This window comes from Anopheles moucheti, chromosome 2 (assembly GCF_943734755.1).
Source record: "Anopheles moucheti chromosome 2, idAnoMoucSN_F20_07, whole genome shotgun sequence".
NCBI lineage: Eukaryota > Metazoa > Arthropoda > Insecta > Diptera > Culicidae > Anopheles > Anopheles moucheti.
The window spans coordinates 96,948,517-96,968,500 of record NC_069140.1 but is presented as its reverse complement, the minus strand read 5'-3'; the positions used below and the strand labels follow the sequence as shown (position 1 = coordinate 96,968,500).

The window sequence follows — 19,984 nt, the reverse complement described above, 5'->3', positions numbered from 1 at the left end:
TTTAATTTTACATGTCTTCGTAAGAAATACGCAACAAAAGCTAGATAACATTCGTACAAAGCGAAGCACCTCTCGCCATTCCCTGTCCACCGTCTATGCCGAATGTCCTTCCTTTTCTAAAAAGAACTAAGCTTCTCGCTCCTCGTCTAGATTGTGCGAAAGAAGCAACTATTCGAGTGTGTAATTGAGTGTTTGTTTGTGGGACCGTGTTCAGTTTCACGCCCCTGTTTCATCCCGCACGAGGATAGTTATCGAACATTCCGGCTCGAAACTTCCGGGCCAGTCCGAAGGACCGACGATAGCACACCTAACCTTCACTCCCTACTCTTTGTTCCATTTGCTTAAGAACTTGTGAAAAAGGGTTGTGAAAGATTAATCCTTCGTTTTTCTTTGCAATCCTTTATACTGACCTATGTGTGGGTGTCTCTCTCTCGCGTCATGTGTCTACTCGTCCTACAGCAGTGAGCTTTTCGAGTCCGAGGCGACGTGTGACATGAATGAATCCGATAAACGAACGATCTCCTACGACGCCTCACACACGGAATTGAGGTTCTGACACATTTGCCTTGCTGACATTGGTCGTCCGATGACATCGTTCGACTCCCCCCAAGGGCATGGTCCTGGGGAGGGGTGGGTTCTTCCGAACAACTTTACAATATACATACCATACTCGTTACCATCCCGAGCAGTAACAGCAGCACTTTGTGCTACGGGAAGTTCATTCCGAAGAACAGCTTCTAGAAAACGGCTTCCAGCTTTATCTCCAATCCCTTTTTCCCCATTTCCGGTCACTTTGTTACGATAACAACTGTATCCTTTCCCAGACTCGCACACACACACACACACGGTACGGTCCATGGTCCGGTGTATTTGCTTAAGTCGATTTGCTTTCCCCGTTCCATTTCTGCATAATCGTCACTCGAGTTGGGTTGACCGGAACGTCGGCCCGGTGACACGGCACGAACCCCGGGTCAGCTTTTAGGTATTTACTAAGTACATCTGTTTGTTGCCACTGTTTGGGGGTGGATTTGAAGCGAGCTTTACGGGCAACTTGCTGGCTCACACTTCCAGTGGGACCGGCAACGGTCTAGGGACACCGTCACGCCAGCTCTCGTGCTGGCGTTCGTTTATCGAACGCATACCGGTTCGGTTGGTGCACTGGACACGTGAGAACATAAACGAGACTGAGCATGCCAGAGTGTCCCCCCCCCCACCGGCCCCCACCCCAAGATAAAAACCTCCGCCTTTGATCCGTGCCATTGCAATGGAAAGGTGGTTTTGCTGGTTCATTTATATTTCATCTGATTTGATATGTGAACTTTTTGGCAGATGACTAAGCCCCGGCGTGCGTAAAAGTGTGTTCCACTGTCCAGTGGATGGACAGCTGAAGTTGTACCCCGTCGGTGTACCCAGCTGAGGGACAGATGCACGCTACGGTCGTGTCTTGGCACGGCATCCTCAAGCCAGCTCTCTGCAAATGGGCTCTTTCGAGCTTGGTTCGACTGCCGTGTGTCACCCGACGTACAGCCTGCTTGCGAAGGGACGCTCGTACGTTCATCCACCAAAACGTTCGAGTAATGTTTATTTATGTTGAAATACATGTTTTATTTGTGCCGAGCAAATAGCAATAGTTTCGTTGTAACGACTGCACCGCGAGAGGCCGAACGGGCGAACGTTGTACTTCGGGGCCGAACCTCGATGGTAAAGATTGCACCACCGCACCACACGGCCAGCAAATGGGGCAAAGAAATGTTTTCGCTTTCCTTCCCTTTTCGAACCACACCGGCCGGTGGGTTCTCGTAGCAAAAACCCATTCGGAAAGGAAATTGCTCCGTTTAGCTAAACCTAAGCGGATGTCCAGACGGGATAGAAGTTTCGAGCAATTGCATTGGATTTTCCAGCCGCCTTTGCCCGGGAAGCGTCCTGTCGGCCGGCACTAGCTGTGTGCTGTGGTCGTGTACGGGTTTGAATTATTTGCAATATCCTTCCACTGGGAAGGGCAGAGGAACGGGTGCATGCATTTTCTTATTGAATTTTTTCGCAACAAACCTGCTGTGGGTTCTATTGCAAATGCGAGATTCTTGAATTCTGTTACCCACCGTACAGGTTCTCCATGGGATCTGGTGCGTAAGCTAAACGGGTCGGTGGTGTTATTGAATGCAACATTCATGGGGAGTCGTCGATTGGAAAAGGCAAGCTAACAACGTATTATCGATATTGCATCGGAATGATAAGGTAAATGAAAACATACTTCAGGGTGTTGATGTATGCTGAACTACATTTTCAATATCAGACACGAAGAATGCCACAAGTGAAATCCGATTGGGACAGATAATGATTGCGTGTGCCATTCGACATATTGACTTTGGAAATATTTTCCTTAGAAAAAAAATACCTCTCCTTGCAGGTGGTTGAAGTGATATAAGAAAGTTTTTGGGATTTTTTCAGAGAAAAACATCTTTTATACCGAATACCGGAGACATTCCGATGTGATTGAAATGGGAACCGCTAGGGGAGAAAGATAATAAAACAAGCAATTATTTTTCCCAACCTCAAAGTTTACAAAATTCAATTTTAAGATTCTTTCAACCGTCACTAAACCAAGCCACAAATCGATGAAATAACTTGAAACTTTTTGCACAAATATTACAATACCTTGAAAAAACATGATTTAATTAAAAGTGTATTAGATCGGCATAAATAAAATGCTAAGAGATAATGAACTAAGCAAAAAGATGTATTTCTTTTACTGCTAACTGATAATGCGCCTGATAGTATGCAATCTGTATGCATAAGTGCACTGTTTAGAAAATTTTATTTCGTTTAGGTTATAATTTATTATTATTGTGCTACTACTGCTGTTCTGGTAATTTAAAAACAATTATCACTCTTGTCAAATACAATACAAATATGGAAGCGATGAAATTAGAGGATTTTATCCAACAAATGGTCTGGAAGTGAAACCAAATTTCTGATGCGTTCATTAAAAAGAGTGATAACAAATAAGCTTTCCAAGATAAACTTGTGAAGAAAAGTATCTTCTCCTATACAACCATACAAATGAAAGCGTAAATGGATCGAATTCAGTTGTAAATTCATCTAATTTACCACGTCACTACTTATCGATGGACGAAATAAGATTGCTTTGAAGAGCTGTTGGTGTCAGAAATTACAGGGTAAACTTGAAATTAAACCCACCATTTTCACCGCAAACTTTTCCCATCGCATATCGAATAGCTCATTTCTCAGCCACCCTGGGACGAGTGGCCGTTTGTGCCGAGTGGTCGTTCACGGTGGTGCGATTGACAGACACAGTCGTCGTCTTCGCCACCATCGTCACCGTGATTCCCGTTCGGTCGTGACGATGGTAAATTCCACCGGGTTTGATACGCTTTTGCCCTACGCCGGCAAGAGGTTGATACCCGAAAGGTGGTTTCGAATCACTTCGTACGGGATGCACACACACTTGTCAACCTTTGGCAATCTAAACCACTTCTCGGGGTAGTATATTTGGCGAATGTGCTGCGCTGTTTCATAGAAACAGATTCCATGCAGCTAGAATTCGAATTTGCACCGAGCCCTTTCACCGCCAAATCTTCGGGCACTCACCTCGAGCTTGCCCCTCGAGCCCCTCCCCAGGTCCACCGGAAATGTGTTAAAACGTTAAATTAGAAAAGTTTCTCACTTCTAATTATTCGCCCGGTTCGAGTCTCGAATATTATCACGACACTTTCCCGGAATGGTGTAGAATAGTTGCCCTACAGACTGTCTGAGTGTGAGTCTGAGTGTGTGTGTGGGGGTTGTGAATGAACTCGACGACAACCCGAAAATAGTTTGACGCTTTCCGTTTCGGGTCCCAGCCGCCGGATTTGACTTCGCCGCGTGCCTGAGTTGGCCTTTGTTTGCTCCATCCGGTCAGTCCGGACGTACGGCGGTGGATACGGTTTCGTACAGCCCAGCCCGATCGTTTTGTTGTTCCGGCGGTTGTTTTGAGGTTTCCCTCAACATGCACGGGCAGTCACTTTGGCCGAAGTTTCGCAGCTGTTTCCGGTGTGATGCGATATAGGCGGCGTATGGTGCGGCGTGTGGCTGTGCACGCGCAGTACACACAACAGCATGTAGCATGTGGTCCGACCGAACTTCAACTGCATCCGACCGGATCGTTCTGTGGTTTTTCGGGTCGAAAGGGCTCCAGACCAGACCCCAACAAAACCCACCCAATCCGCCCCCTATTCCCCGGGGTACGATGGGATGGGGGACACGAGTACGAGCGCCCCTATTAGTGTTAAAGATGGTGGCATGGGTTAATAATTCGCCCGACGGTTGCAGACGGTTAGCCGCCCGGTGAACGTTTTACCATACGAGGTGAATAATAAAACCAGTGCCGGGCGTATGTGTGTGGCGTGACTCGAATGAATCCAGCTCTTGCTAGCTCTCCTCTGCTAGATAGAACTCACCTTCAGCAGATTGACCTATCGTAGTTGTTCATTGAAGTATGATCCTGAGGTGCACATCCGATTGCCTACTTTCAGGCGTTTTGCTTTTAATGAACACTCTTTTCACACCTTGATCTCATGGAATAGCCGTAATGATCAATCGGCAAATTTGTTGTGACAAGTTTCAAGCCAGTACCTTTTCCAGTCAGGTGTTCAGCAGTTTCTTGTACAGTTTGCTACCATTTAAGCGCTGTATCAATATCAATCTCATCGTAATCATCCTGCTGCAGTCAATTTATCTATCTATTCCGGTTAGCAGTGGACCGTAAAAGTGATTACTGTGCACCAGTGACCGAAGGTTAATAAGAAGGAAGTCGCAGAGGGAAAAAAACGACAACCCAATGCATTGATTGTCCATCAAACGACGAACACGATGATGGCGACGGTTACGGACGTCTCCTGTGGGTAAGTCCACCTTACCGAAACCCGAGTGTGAAATCCATACTCCAGCAGCTCGTGCAAAATCTCGTACACAGACCGTACGTACGTGAGGGTACGTGATTACGGTTGCCGGTCCGAAAATTGACCGACGACACGACCATCACGAACTCGGGTCGACCAGTTTCGGGGGTGCCGCATGGGATAAAAGTTTAGCCTTCCGATCGTTTGGCGAAACCGAGAAAAACCCAAAACGATGCTGCTAGATTCAATGAATATATTGCGGAAGATGATGCCGGTGTGATGATGAGGCACACCGTACCACGTAACAGCGTAACGGGGACGGGGTTTACTCACGGGCAAAGTTTATCCAGCTCCTCCTTCTTGGTCACGAACGACAGCTCCGACGTAGCAGACAGGACCTGCAGGGGTCTCGTGCACTGTACCAGCTCCTCCTGTCCACAGTCCTCCGTAATGACCTGCCGTACGAGCGCTGCAAGAACATGAGAGAAATGCAAAAAATATATATTTATATACCCACAGTCACAGACAGTCAGTGAGGAACGTGCACCGGGATGCAACGGATGCACCGAAAATGGACGTGCGTGGGGAGCGTGGGTTTAAGGGAAACGAGGCATGACCAGCATGAGGGCGATTAGGACAATTTCAATCATGATACGACGGTGCTACCACGGTGCCATTCCGCGCAAAGGCCAATCCCTCTTTTTCTGCACAAGAAAGCTAACAAAACTGATGACCCCGAAAGAAACGTCCTCCCTGGATGGGTACTAACGAGAGGAGTGCACTTGCGGGACGATACATGTGGCGCTTTTTGCACACTGGTCCACTGGTCTTTGAATGCTCGCTCGAGCTCGAACGTGCGACATGCCGAGGCAGTGCACTATCCCTGGTGGCGATTCCGATCAACCGTTAACATTGATAGGTTAATCGTCCGGTGGCTTAGTAAGCGAATTTGGTTCATTTTTGCGGTGCATCCTTTCGTACGCTTTAGGATAACACTGCACTGGGCTGTGGATTACGGACGTCGATCGCCTCGAGTGTACGCTCGAGTGTTGCTGGACGATATTAATCTCCATGACGCTGAATATCCCATTTAATAAGCTGCGAGAAGGCACATTGACTAAAGTCACTCTTCCGATTGTGCTCCCTTTTGGGTTTGTTTAAATTCTATTACTTCTTATACGCTAAATAAGGTGTTTCTTTTCATGCCTAACAAACTGTTTCAGTTTTCCATTTCGAAAAGGGGAATTACTACCAGTTTAGGTTGCGTTACCTTTAAGAACCTAAGCGTTTAAATTCCCGCCACCGTAAGGGAATCGATTGCAGGTCAGTGAGTTTATCAGGGATCCCACTGCTTGCTTCGCTCAAGCATGATAAAACTGCAAATTTACTACACCACTCCACATCGACTAATCTCTTCCATTATTTAGCTACGCCATTTCAATCAATCTGTCCCGGAGCACTCCCATCCCAGCCTACTCCTAGCCGGGGTGGGGTTGGGTGGGGGCAAGCAAGAAGTACATCTCAATTAAGTCCATCTCAAACATGGTCCAGTCCATGTCCTCCCATTTCCCTGCCCTTGTTGGAGGAGAAAAGTGGAGACGCATTGATGGAAAGATATTTCTGAGCTACTCCCTCTCCGTTGGGTTTGTTTGTGCTGCTGAAGACGATCCAACATTCTGCAGTCCGGTTCGAGTAGGGCAACTTTTAAGGCTCCCTGGCTGCCATCGTTCAGCTCCGTGTTCAGCGTTATGGGCCATAATAATTATCGTCCCAAAATCCATGCTTCGCACAACGCCTTCCAACCGCTTTCACTGAGTAGGTAATTGATTTCAAACTAAAATTTAATACTCGCCTGGATTTAGACCATTACGTTTGCCGGTGGAAGTTTTTGCATGACCACACACACACTCGCACACACACGTGATAAATGCTTTTCGAGCAGTGATGGGATCGCTTAAACGGGGTAGCATTAAAAGCCTCCGGCGATGGAGGTGCCTGGTGCTTCACGATGCAAAAGATGATGATATTCAAATGCGATTATGCAGCGGAAACAAAATTTCGATCCATTTTAGATTGGTTCGGGTGCGTGCATTAGCCGATAAGCGATCTGCAGCAGATTGATTATTTTTATTATTGGCCCATCCCTTGCCGTAGCGAATCGGAGATTTTTATAGGTAATTTTCAAGATACGTAAATTAAATCGGCCATTGATTTAAACGTTTGATAGAATAATGTAATCATTGCTGATGTGATTCGCATTTATAAAGCGTTTTATTTCCGGTTGATTTGATCTTGTTTCGATATTGACAAATAGATCAAACAGTGAAGGATATGGCATCCAATTGATATACAAGCAACAAATAAAGGGATTTAAGTTGTTGTGATGATAAACAACATATTTTTTGCGCAAAAATAGTCTCAACAATCAATTTTGCAAACAAATTTATGCGAATCTAATACTTTAATACCAAAACGCCTGAAGTTATGCAATCCAAATAACAAAATGGTTGATTTGAAAAAAAAAACGAAGTATTCACGACTGGGCGTTATTTATAACGAGCTTAAAGTATTTACATTTGATTTAATCGCATAAAACAATGTCAATCGTGCACTATTATGTCTTATAGTCCAAGCACAGTCTCGTTCTGCTTGCAATGTTCAGTTTTTGTTGCAATTGCATGCAACTAGTGTCTCATTAGGCTTGTTGCTGAGTTAGCCATAGAGTGGCTTCATGGAGTGTGTTGGTGTTGCTAGCTTCCCATAATCGAGGCGGAAAAACACGTACGGACGTCAAGCCGTTAAAGTTCCGCTCGAGCCCTGTAGCGCTTCGTTCCAATCAACCGTACCGTACCACCTTGGAGGGACCATCGGAACACAAACCCACCACGCGACCAAACTGCCGATGATGGGAAATAAATTAATTTATTTAATTATGTATTCATTTTTCGTACACGCGTGCATTCGTTCGCCGGATCGATTCCTCTAGTTTTCCGGCTATGATCGAAGCTTAGTCTAGCTCACTAAGCGGACACATCCGGTGCGCATCCGTGTCGGTAGGCCGAACATTGTTGTCACGGTGCCGAACTAATTACCGTGGAAGATTATGAACTCGAAGGCTGCGTGGCAGCAATGCACCCGTACCCGTGGCCGAACTGAGTGGTTTGCCTGATGAGCATGTTTCACGCGTACAAAATGAAATATCGTACGGCGCCAGCCGGCGTCATACGTCTGGTATTTTTCACTTTTGTGCACTATGAGGCAGGGCTGTCCCGGGTTCGTGCTAATGCTAGGTAAGAGATTTTAATTACAACTACTCGCAACCTCATTCACCCCCATACCTTTCGGGTGTACTTGACGCACAAAACTGCCTACTTCGGCACATAAATTGTCCACGGAGAGAGCATTTGGATGGAACGATTGCGGAAACGGTTGCCAATCGCTCTGATAAGTAGATACGTTTGAAAGTGGTTTGCTTGGAACAATGAGGATGCACCGCGAACTACAGCCCAATCATTGTTACGTCACTTGTTGGAATGCGTAATTTGGTAGAGCTGGTCGAACTGTACAAACACTAATTCCCTAGTAACCGTAGACACATTTTAGCGAGCAGATAAACTTGGGCCAGAATAAGTTATGCTGGTCGGAAAACACACAAACAGGCTTAGTGGAGGCAATGCGCTTAGGTGCAGTTATTATGAAATTTTACGAAACAAATATCTGGCACAGCACAGCGTGCATTTTGTGCGGAAGCTTAAAAGGGCTAAAATCGAATTGGCCCATCAACGTCAAATGTGCATGTGTTGGTCATTTGGCATTGTCCTTAATTATAATTTGTAATAAACAAGTTTAAAAGCCTATACAAAATTTTCGAAAATAAAAATCCTAGCAGCCATTATGTCGACTTAATGTCGACTTTCGAAATCGGCAGGTCACTAAACTAAAACTGTATATAATAAATTTCAACCAAACAAAACAAAACAGAAAATGTTTAAAACTCGTACTCCATAATCAAGCACAACAAATAAAATAAACTTAAAAGTAGAATTACTAAAAGTAAAAGAAAGCAAGACTGTAAAAAAAGTTATCTCATGGACGAGTGGAACACGATAAAACACAAAAATAACTATACGCAAACTGAAACATAATCAAACAAACTCTTCATCACTCCATAAAATCAAAATCACTCTAATGAAGCATATAAAAACAAAAGGCAACATTGCCTAATCAAGTAAGTAAACGTCTGACTTGTTTCTTGTGTTTATGTTCAATCTATTAACTACTTCTGGCTTGTTCTCGCTTTGTTTGCACACTTCACATCACCATCCACATCATCAAACAATCGTGGCAGTAGATGAGGCCGCAAACTATCTGTTGGTTTCTATTTTTTCCGTGCCGTAGCGTGCTTTCTTTTTTCTTTGCACAATTTATTGGTCCGTCCGCGTTCGGCTCGTAGTTAAATTAAGCTAGTGAGTGTGCCGGGGATGTTCCGCGCAATGGTATGATCGATTCACAGCGACTTCCTCTCCGTGGTGCCTCAAAACCGGGGTGAGAAGTTGCACGGTACCTGGCTCCATTCATCTCTGTGTGTTTTTTTTTCTTCTTTGTTGCCTTCCTTCTCCACCCGGTCACGGCCAGGATGGACCGTTCGAGGTCGGGTGAATTTTAATTAAATGTGCTGTGCCGAGAGTTCTTTTTATTTGCGTTCCTGTCGCTGTCCGGTTCGCTCGCTGCCAGTGCTGTTTATAGTTATATTTCGGTGCGGTGTTTTTACGCTCCACCTCCCGCATTCGGAAGCGGGGAGGTTTTTACTGCGGCGATGGGCGAGCAACGGGAGGAAAATATTGCAATCACAATTGCAGCACACTGCATAAGGATGCACTTTAGCAGCACGCTCACGTAGTAGTTTGTCGGTGATTGGTTGGTTGGTTGGTTGGTTGGGCTGTTCGGTTTGGATTCGCCATTTGTCTTCCGACCGATTCAGGAACCCGGGATAACGGATGAGGGCACCTTCGTGTCAGCCATAATTGTCCGCAACTATTCACCAACCGGCTGGTCCACCCATCACTCCGGGCCACTGTTAGCGTCCCACCGGACGCTCACAATCCCACAGGTCGCAGGGACGCATAGTGTAGGGTCTTTTGTTTTAAAATTTTATTTGATTATTTAACAACAGATGAAATCGTTAATGAATAACGAGCCCGACACAACGCGGGAGAGCACGCACAGCAGCACGGATGACGGAGCGCACAAAATGGAACATTATCGACGCAGTCCAGGGGACCAAGCAGTACGCGAGGGACAGTGAAATATTCCTCACGACCTACAACTTCCTACCCGTACGGCTCGTACAGCTTGTTGCCATTTTATGCTTCATTCGTTTTGCTCATGTCGATTGTACTTTATAGCGCACGGGAAGAACCAGAACGGGCCGGGGGTTGCGGACGATTTTCCAATCGTGTGCAAGATGCATTGGAGTATGGCGACCCAAACATTCGGTAAGGGATCGTACTCATCGAGTTTAATCGGTGTGCGAACCAACGGTCGGGTGGGACGGGATGGGTTTATTCCGAGTTTCGATTGAAGCCTTTAAAAAAAAGGGACATAATAAGGGTAAATGATGTGCAGCATGTTGCGGACGCCGATGTGGGTCATTTTCGCCGTGCTCCTTGGGGAAGATCACGGTGGCACATGTTGTCACCATTATGGAGGAGTGCGAACGTGTCCCAGGACAACCATATTTAAGTACAAGCTCGCCGATCAATATAATGTGTAGTATTGTTTGCACTAGAGTACTGTGCCCTCTTTATCTCATCGACGCAATCGAGAATTTCATAACGGGGGATGTGGATTCCATAATTGTAGAACATAATTCTCGGGATTGCCGCCCAAGGTCGGAGCATGCTCTCATAACAAAGGAATGACCAAGGATCTCGCCTGTTAGGTCCTAGTAGACCTGGTAGAAACCATCTGCACTCGATCGATACGACCTATATAGGTCTTGGACGAGAAAGACCAGATCACCAAACCATGCTAGAAATGGTTATGAGTTCTAACTAATGTTGTGACCAACTACCAACTCATTTTGATGAGCAGAGCTGAGCAGAATCCTTAATCGAATGAGCTGAGAAATGAGATCCCTCTTTCGCTCACTGTGTGAGGTGGCGTTGTCAGCTGTCGCAGCTTTTGTGAGGCTCATTTGACAGCTGAGAAAAAGAGGGTCCTTTTTTGTTTAATGAGTCATCTGGTGTCATGAAACACCTCATTTGTGAGGCTTTTTCGTGAGGACTTTCTTTGTGATGAGGCTCAGTACTCTTTTTTTGATTATTACTTAGAGCACTACCACCATGCCAAATTGCGTTGGCTTTCAATCACCTCCTAGCTAGACGCTTTGTTCTAGCATTAGCAAAGGTCTTAACTATTCTCGTTATAACAAGAAATAACGGGTACCTCATCCAACATGGAAATAAATGCTCACTCACTCACACAAATGAACAGAATGAGTGAGGCTCTCAGCTGCTCATTGCCCAACACTAATTCTAACCAATGATCAATAAAACGGCATCAAAAATTGGGCATTCGCACAATATCAAACAAAACCTTTTGACAACTCCAACAGATAGATGCAGGTAAGAGCGTCAATAAGGATCGAGAAGGTAAGAACTTCGTCAAGTTGAATATTTCATTCTTTATTGACAGAATCTCGATTCGAAAGTACCTGAAGGTATCTGGAGATAAGCATTAGCATTCTAGCTTTATGACACTTATCATCTTCTGCTTGAAGAAAGATAAAGAAATGGAGGTATGGAAGACATCAAAGAACATCAGCTTCTTCTCGGTTTAACGATCTAGTGGTCTATGAGTTCATGTTACATACAAACGGTTCGATCTGGTTTTATCTCCCGTACAACATGAAGTAACGTTGAAATAACGCATTCGAAACAAATAGTGCTCAACCGCAAATACACTGTCGCACAAAAACAAAATGGAAAACCCTCTCATCAATTTTCACAAATCTTACTTCCATTCTCCAACCCACTCGGAACCCTCATAGCACTCCGTGTGTTGAAGCGAGCACATGAAAAAAAATACCTCCAGCTGAAATTCGATTTCGATTCGATGCGATATTTCCAACCGGTTCCGCGTATCGATTTCTGTTTCATCCGATACGCGAAAATTGAAACACGCAGGACATTGTGGCAATTGCGTGTAAGTATGATTGCTTTATGCAACGACCCAATGCACACCAAAGGCGCCGCACCAATTTTCACGAGACACACGGCCCTCGGTTTCGTTTTAATTGATTTTGTTAACAACAATTCCGCACTGTCCGCGGCAGTGCTCGCGATCGCGCTGATGAGCGTGTGGCCACAGGTCTAAATGGAAACTTTGGGAGTGTCCCCCACCGTCCGGGCCGTTCATCCGATTAGCAATCGGCGTGGCGTATGGCCGACGGGAACGAAAAACCCGCACGGCTGTGTTTCATCCGCATTGGTTACTGACGGGGGGGAGGTGGAAAGTTCGTTAAGCAGCCCGAAAACCCGGCCCCGTTAGTATATTAGCTTTGGCGATGCGGTCTGCTTTAGTGCTGCGATCGAGTGTTGGTTTTTCGTTAGCAGAACCATCCGACCCGTTGGTCGCTTTCGTCATGTCCTGCTCCCGTCCGCGCGTATGCGCCACACCGTACTCAACAGGGGCAGGAGCTTAACTGACCTAAGGTTGGACGTGTTTTTCGTGGCCCTTTTTTGCCCGAACGCCTGTTCCACCAAATGCCCGGGACATGTAAATAAATGTAATTTGCCGAAATCGGCCCCCGGGGAGGTGAGATAAGCGGGAACTGCGGATATCGGAAGCACACTCCGAAGCGAGCAGATGCCCCTGCACCGGGCGCATCCGTGTTCAATGCACGGATAATGGTGCACACTTTTAGACATTCACCCACGAGCGAGCGAACCGCAATGAAAAATGAAAAAAAGGAAAAAACACTAGCAGCACCACTTAAAGGGACCACGTTCCGGGTTGGAACAGCGTTACACAGCCAGCACGAAAAAGCGATAGTACGTGGCTAGTACAAGCGTGTGGGGATGCATTTTGCTTGCGTTCACACTTCTTTGCTTGGTGCCTTCGATTGCACTTCGTGCAGTTGTGACTGGGGAAGCTTTCTTTCTACCGCTATGAGTATCTTTCACATTTTCCGTGATACGTTCGAGCAGCTTCCAGGGGGGCTGTGGGCAAAATTGGTGTCCATTTGAGTCATACACACCAGGGGAATCATTATGCTGCTAGGTGGTATCGCATGTCTATGGTAACTCGACTACCGAGTACATCAGTTCCATGGCGCTGTAAAATGATTTGCAAAGGACATTATGCACATAATCCTTTATGAACCTCCTTCAGGGATTGTACTATCCATCTTCCTGACTGATGGCGCATTCACAAACAGCAGATTCGAATGATGGCTTATTTGTCTCCTCGGTGACATTCGGGAATTTCCCTTGTTTATCTTTCTTATTTAGATCATGGTCCGTTTTTTCCTATTGAATTCTTTCCACGAAGAATCACTCCTTTGTTGAAGTATTTGTTAGTACATTAAGGAGTTACACTCTGCCATTCGCTTTTGTTACAATCGAAGTAATTTAGCAACAGGTTCAAAGCGCCTGAAGGTATGCAATCTGTGTTATAGTTTTTATGTTTTGGTTTTACGTGGAGCTTTATCGACATATGCTACTAGATTTCATTTATTTCAATGTGCTATGTTATGAAAACTTGATCCAAGACCCTGGAAGTATTGTATTGGGTGTACATCCAAGTAACGAACGATTTACTTAAACCTGGTTTACACCGGTTTGGCCGCATTGCTTATTAGACTTATGGTAATTTTATTTGAATAATTGGGTAGCTTTGAGTATCCTTTACACTATTCACCACGAGCGGAACTCCTGTTTTTCCTCTGTCCTGTTCATAATAATAAAAGGTTTATTGCACGTGGTAACAATCTACCATCAAGGGTTAACTAGACAAGTCAAGATAAAGGAATCCCACGCTTTAAAACCCACACACCCTCACCTACTCCCACACACACGCATATATACCTGCGAATAATATTCATCTACAGCCCGTAAGCTTATGTGGAAGTACTTACCTGCCATAGTGACGAGCACCAGATGAAAGACACTGCCGTTGCTAATATTCACGCTCCGCCTAATCCTCATCCTGTGTGATGAATCGGTTTCGGTCCTCGGTTTCTCGGCCTTGGGTGGATTTTTTCCCGCCTCACGCCCGCTCACTCGGAAGCTGGGGATTTTTGTTTTCCGCTTCCCCGTTTAGTGGAAAATTTAATTCCCGCTTTGTTGCCCGCTTCGTTAGAGTTCTCGGTCAATCTTTGACGCCTTTGCCGCGCTTGAAGATGAGCGGGGACTGGGTGGGAAAAGGGGACGGGAACGCGATGGACGGGGTAGAGATTGGTTCACACTTACACCACCGTTTGACCCCGTACGTGTGTTACATACGTGTGCTTTCAAAATAAAAAAGGGATGACTATCACCGCTTTCGCTGCAGACTCCCTTTGCACGTTCTCATGCACGAACGCCTTCGGTCGTCCTTTTTGTGTGTCCTTTGACGAGGGAAGAAACTTTTCGTAGCGTCTACTTGCGTTGAGGTTTTTCGGTTGTCCTCGTCACCGCTCGCAGCATATTGTCGCCAGTCGGTTGTCGTTTGTGTGGCCTGCCTTCGTTGCTTTCTTTTTGCGGTTTTTCTGGGTTGGCGCCGGGGTGGTTTATTTTCCTTTTGCGCCCCCTCGGTTTCCCGGCTCTCTTTCCGGACTCGGTCGTGGAGGAAGTGTATTTTCCACGAGTGGGTGTGGGTAGATGTGTCTCGGTTGGAAGAATTTTCGGTGTATTTGCTTTTGATGCCCGCTTTCCCAGGAGGGTGGTTCGTTCGGCGTGGGACACCGGATGGAGCCGAAAAGAAAAGGACGAAAAAAATCAACTATCCAAGCACTGCCGCGGGATGTTTATTGTTTGTTGACGCCTTGTAACCTGTTGAGTTGAGAACAGGAGAAAAAAAGAAGCATGGTCAAGGTGGGCTTTTTTGCTTGATTTATACACGGGAAGGAAAGGAAAGCTTTTTTGGGGCGCGTGTAAAGTGGAGTGGTTTCACGGTAGCTCTTTTCTCTGCATAGCATTCATTTGCATTGCTGTAACTATTCCACCAACGTGGCAGTAAATAAGGGAAACTTTTTCATTCCCGTTCCGTGTATAACGAAACGTTTAACAACATTTGACAGCTTTGATAAGCATTTGGACAATAAATTGAACATCCTTCCTGACCGTAAGGTTACGCCGCACCGTGACAACTCTTTTGACCATGGTTTAACTTGTTGCCCTTCGGGGCACAAGATGATGGTAGCAGATAATTGAAATGACAAAGTTAAAACGCTTTGATGTTGTGGCACGCTTTTCCTCTCTGCCGGGAAGTGGCGCAGAGTGAAACGCGAAAGTCCAACAAAACGATGACACTTGTAACAAACGGTAGCACATAAACATTGGGCTGTTCATTTGCGTTCCATTTTTGTTTTTCTTTTGCTGCGTCGTGAAAGTTTTCCTTTCGCCGTCGATGGGGGGGGGGGAGAAAGTAACGTATTTTTTGTTGTCCTTACTTTGCCTCCGGGAACTTCAAACATCTTCAATTTACGCCCTTTCGCCGTAACTTTCTTCTGGCTCCGTTCGCTGCGTACTTCGTAATGCATCGCATATTGCTTGTCCAGGGTATATTTTTCAAAGCATTCGTTTTTTCACTGCCTGTGTGCGACACCACCCACCACAACCAGTTTGACCCGGTGGGCCCGGCGTTACGCACCGCGGTTGGTTTGTCCAACTGTGGGCAGAAAGTTTTCTTATAAATTTCGCGCAATGAAATATCGTAAATCATCGGGACAGGCCAGGGTGCGTCGGTACACGGTCACTGAAGGAAGGGTGCTCCTCTTTTGAAAAGGCGATGGAAAATTTTAAATAAAATGTAAGAAAAACTCTCTTGATTGACAATTTATAAGCCATGTGAGTCGCGTCTTTTCTTGAAAAAATACAACTCGTGCATGTGGAAATCCACACGAACCATGTTTAAACACCACTTCAATGGAAATGAACAATAAAAGTTGTTTTCTGTACATAAAATATATCAACTTCAGTTTGATAGTGTGTAAGCTGTCTATTTTGTGTTGCAAATTGCATACATTCGCACGTTGCACCTGGAGTTATGCAAAACGCATGACAAATTTACTTTTTTGTACTAAAGTAGTCTGTCGTCATTCTTCGTTGTACTTTTTTTTAAAACCTTTCAGTGTTTTGATTCCCAAGTAATCAAACGTCTTCTACTCATAATCTTCTTGATGAATGACGTGAAAGGCACTTCTTGCATGTCATAATATACGCCAAAAACTCACTTGATAAGAGCCCTACTTCGGGTTAAGTGAAAACTCGAGTCCCTCTAATTATTTTTGTGTGTGTTGACCAATATCAATTTCGTGCTGTATGGCTTGCGGTTATCAATGCTTTATTTTGTAGCAACATAATTCTTTCCGATCATGCGTTGAAACATTCGAACACGCGGAACCTTTGCACCCATCGCCCATTATCAAACCTGCTGCGTTCATCACCTCAGTTTCACAATTAATCACGCGAGATGGTCAGGCCATCCTGATTTTGGAACACACATCCGGCCGTTCTATCAGTGGATGGTAACAACCGATCGGTTTAAACCAGTATTGTCCCAAGTTGATCTGTTTGGGGCTTGTACGGCAAACCATAGCACGGTGATACCCCAACAAATTCGATACGTCATGGAATATTCCCGGCGCCTACGATTCAAGTCCATCTGTACCTTTGAACCGGTACATGCAACGAAATGGTGGTGGCGTTTAGCATGTGGTTTTTCGGAGGTTTCGAAGGTCGAGGTCCAACGAGTCTGTGGGCGATAACGCCACAACGATGGTTCGAGTTTCGGGTTTAGGGGTTGCGGTTGGCTAATGAGTGGTTGTCAAAAATAAAACTAAACTATTATGCTTAAATGACAACATTTAAGTAAAAACTTTTCCCTTCCATTATCAACTGCGAACGAGCTCGTGGCGCTCGGTTCAACCCATTGTTCCCGTGTTGCGCTCTTCACGGTTGGAAATTTAAAGGCAACTCGTCCTCAAAACTTTCCCAGTTAATGAAGGGAATCGAAGAAGTTTCCACCATCCGAACCTTCCCGAAACTAGCATTCATCCTTCGTAATGTCCAACTTGTACGCCTCAATGGCTTTCGTGGAGCGTTTGTGCCTTGGAAGGAACCACGGGTGGAGTGTTGGATTTACGGGCGCGCAAGCAAAGGGAACCTTCATTAAGCCTCAACTCAACTCCGGTTTAATATATCCGTTTTGTCAATACAGCTATTCTTTTGCGCATCGGAAAGCATCGATAGCTCCGGTTGTACCACCTTCTGCGCCTGGGTCGCCCTCTTTGGACGAACTATTGAAGATTTCGGAATCCACGGAAGAAAAAGAAATCCGACCAGATATAACGCTCGTTTAGCTGCTGAGGAAGTTGTGGAAAACAATACCGAAAACTTTCACATCGTACACGGTGGAGTTCTTTTTGACGGCCCTATCGAATCTTCCGCAACCGTCCGCACGCGAATACCCATGGCGAGCGGCCAACCCGGGGCGAACTTTTTGATAAACAGTGTACTGATTTAATTTTATTCATAATAAATTGCAAACTTCGACGTGGACTAGCTGTAATTCTTGAGCCATGTCCTTCGCTAGGAGTGCTTTCCTGGGCGCACGGAAGTCAGAGTTGCAAAAGTCGATAGTCGAAGGCTGCTAGCGAATTTCCTGCGAAACTGATACTAGCACTATTGTTATGCGGAAAAGTTCCCTAAAGTCACCTTCTGAGATTACGTTTATGCTAATGTCAGCAGTAGCTAAATGAAGTGCTGAATGTCTTGTATTGGAAATTGTTTATTGAAGAAAATCGGAAGGGATAGTGTGCGATCAAGATTCATGACTAACAAACGCTTAAGTTCGGCAAGCTTTAGTTGATCAGCAGTTTCAGTGCAAAAACTGAAATATTGTATAGAATGGTTAAAACTACATTGTGAGTTTGTGGACACAATATAAAGGACGTAATCAAAATGGTGTAATGGAAACAGCAGGATCTTTATCATCAAAAGCACACTGCTTCTCAGAAAACAACTAACTCGGGATTTCTATCGCGGCACAGTTTGTTTTCCGTTCTTTTAATCTGCATCCTGGTCCGTGTACTGTGTACTTCATGTCCGCGAAATGAGCGAGTGCGAAATGCGTACTTAAAGCGCGGACTCTATTTTCTATGAAGTAGTAGCTGAAGTGTAGTAGAAATAGTGGAAACCCCGGAATTGATCGTATTTCTTGTAAAAAGATAACTACTTTTCATCACCATCAGACATCCACTCAACACATTTGCCTGGTTTTTGTCCCAATCGTCCCTCGTTCGTTAATTGAGGAACTGGCATAATGTGAAAACGATGAAGGAGAAAATCTATTCCAGTAATTTTCTTCGCCTTTTCCTTCAACTCTATCGCTTTTCAGTTCGCACTTTTTCTTGAGATGCTTTCGTAAATGTTTTTTAATCTTAAAAAACCCCCAGATGCCAGCCTGTGATCTCTATTACAGACAATTCCCCACTGAAGATCGTGGGAGATGCAGTTTTATTCTCCCCGGGGCCATTACAACCTATGAATGATGCCACCATATCGCGTTATTAATATCGCAAGTTTAGCAGCTCGATGGCGATCGGTGTAAAGCAAAGCAATTAAAACCTTTGCCTTTCGTCTTCTTGGAGTCTTGCGGTACAGAACTCGTGTGTACGATACTTTCGCTCCAGGTTCCTTCCGCGGCATTCGTTGTACCAGCAGTTCAAAGCTCCCGGATGCTGGTAGCTTGCCGATTCGAGCTCGGGGTTTTGTAGTTTCAGGTTCATTGTCTTTCAACCACACCAGCTCCAGTTCCGGGCACCGTTTGCGTTTGGCATGTGGAACAGAAATAAGAGCAGCACCGTGTCTTGGCGATTCCCACCGGAACGATACGGTGTCTCGAGAGGGGTTGCCTTGCGCGGATCGTAAAGTTTCAATGTTTCGTGGTAGTTTTCGGTAAAGTTTGCGGTTATTTTGGCACCGTACCTTAGTGGTTAGAAGCGTTCAAAAGGGGAACGTTCAAGTGTACAGACAACAAACCCCGTGCGGTGGGAAGAAAGAATTATGGAGTGGTTAAGCAACGAAATAGACTCATCTTGTGGTGTAAACGAGGAAGCGTCGGATTTAGTTTGAAGCCAAAAGTTTGGCATTTTCCGTTTTCTTCCTTAAACGTAATTGTTTAGATGGTGGATCTTAAAGTGATTCATAAAGAAAAGGGTGTTTTAGAGCCTTGGACATACAAATGATTGAACAGTAAAAATAGTGTTGCTTGGGAACAATGGAAAGTTCAATTATTATTTAGAACTCAAAAAGTGGCTTACTTCACGAAAAAATCGTATTAAAATTTCAATTGACAACTCATATACTAAAATACCTTTGAATCAATTTATGCAAAGGTTCACGAAAGCAATCAAAAAATAAAGTTCAACGTAATTTCATCTCCAAAACTCGGGAAAACGAAAACGGTTTAACAATCCCGCAATAATAAGCGAATTTCGAGCAGTGTCAAGTAACTCGCCAAAGATATTCCGGGTCCCGGGTCATCGCCTGTTTTCAATGTTACATTATTATCATTATCGCAAGATTACCCTTTGCGTGGGTCTCAACTTTCATCCCCATCAATTTAGCTGACCAACCTTTATCGGTTTAACAACTTTTCCCTCCTCCCAATGGGGGGTGGGGGGGGGGAAAGAGGGAAACCCCATCCCGTGTTTTTCTTTCCCTCCCATTCCAATTATTACTTTCCACTTGCCCACGGTCATCCGGTCGCAATGCAAAAGTGTGTAACTCATTTGCTAATTTCGCTGCTCAGTTCCACAGCTGGCTTGGTGTCCAATTTAAAAGGGGCCGAATAAGGGTACATTCTGTGGCATTCTTGTT

At 45.1% G+C, this 19,984-nt stretch overlaps 1 protein-coding gene across 1 annotated transcript in view; it reads right to left on the bottom strand.

Annotated features, from left to right (window-relative positions):
- The window catches only part of LOC128296807 (uncharacterized), a 31,888-nt gene extending 17,781 nt beyond the window's left edge, over positions 1–14,107 (bottom strand). The window contains exons 1-2 of the mRNA XM_053032294.1: positions 14,038–14,107; positions 5,232–5,367 (exon numbers count right to left, since the gene is read on the bottom strand). Coding sequence (XP_052888254.1) covers positions 5,232–5,367; positions 14,038–14,107 — 206 coding nt within the window. The remainder of the gene's footprint in view (positions 1–5,231; positions 5,368–14,037) is intronic.
- Between the last annotated feature and the right edge of the window lie 5,877 nt (positions 14,108–19,984).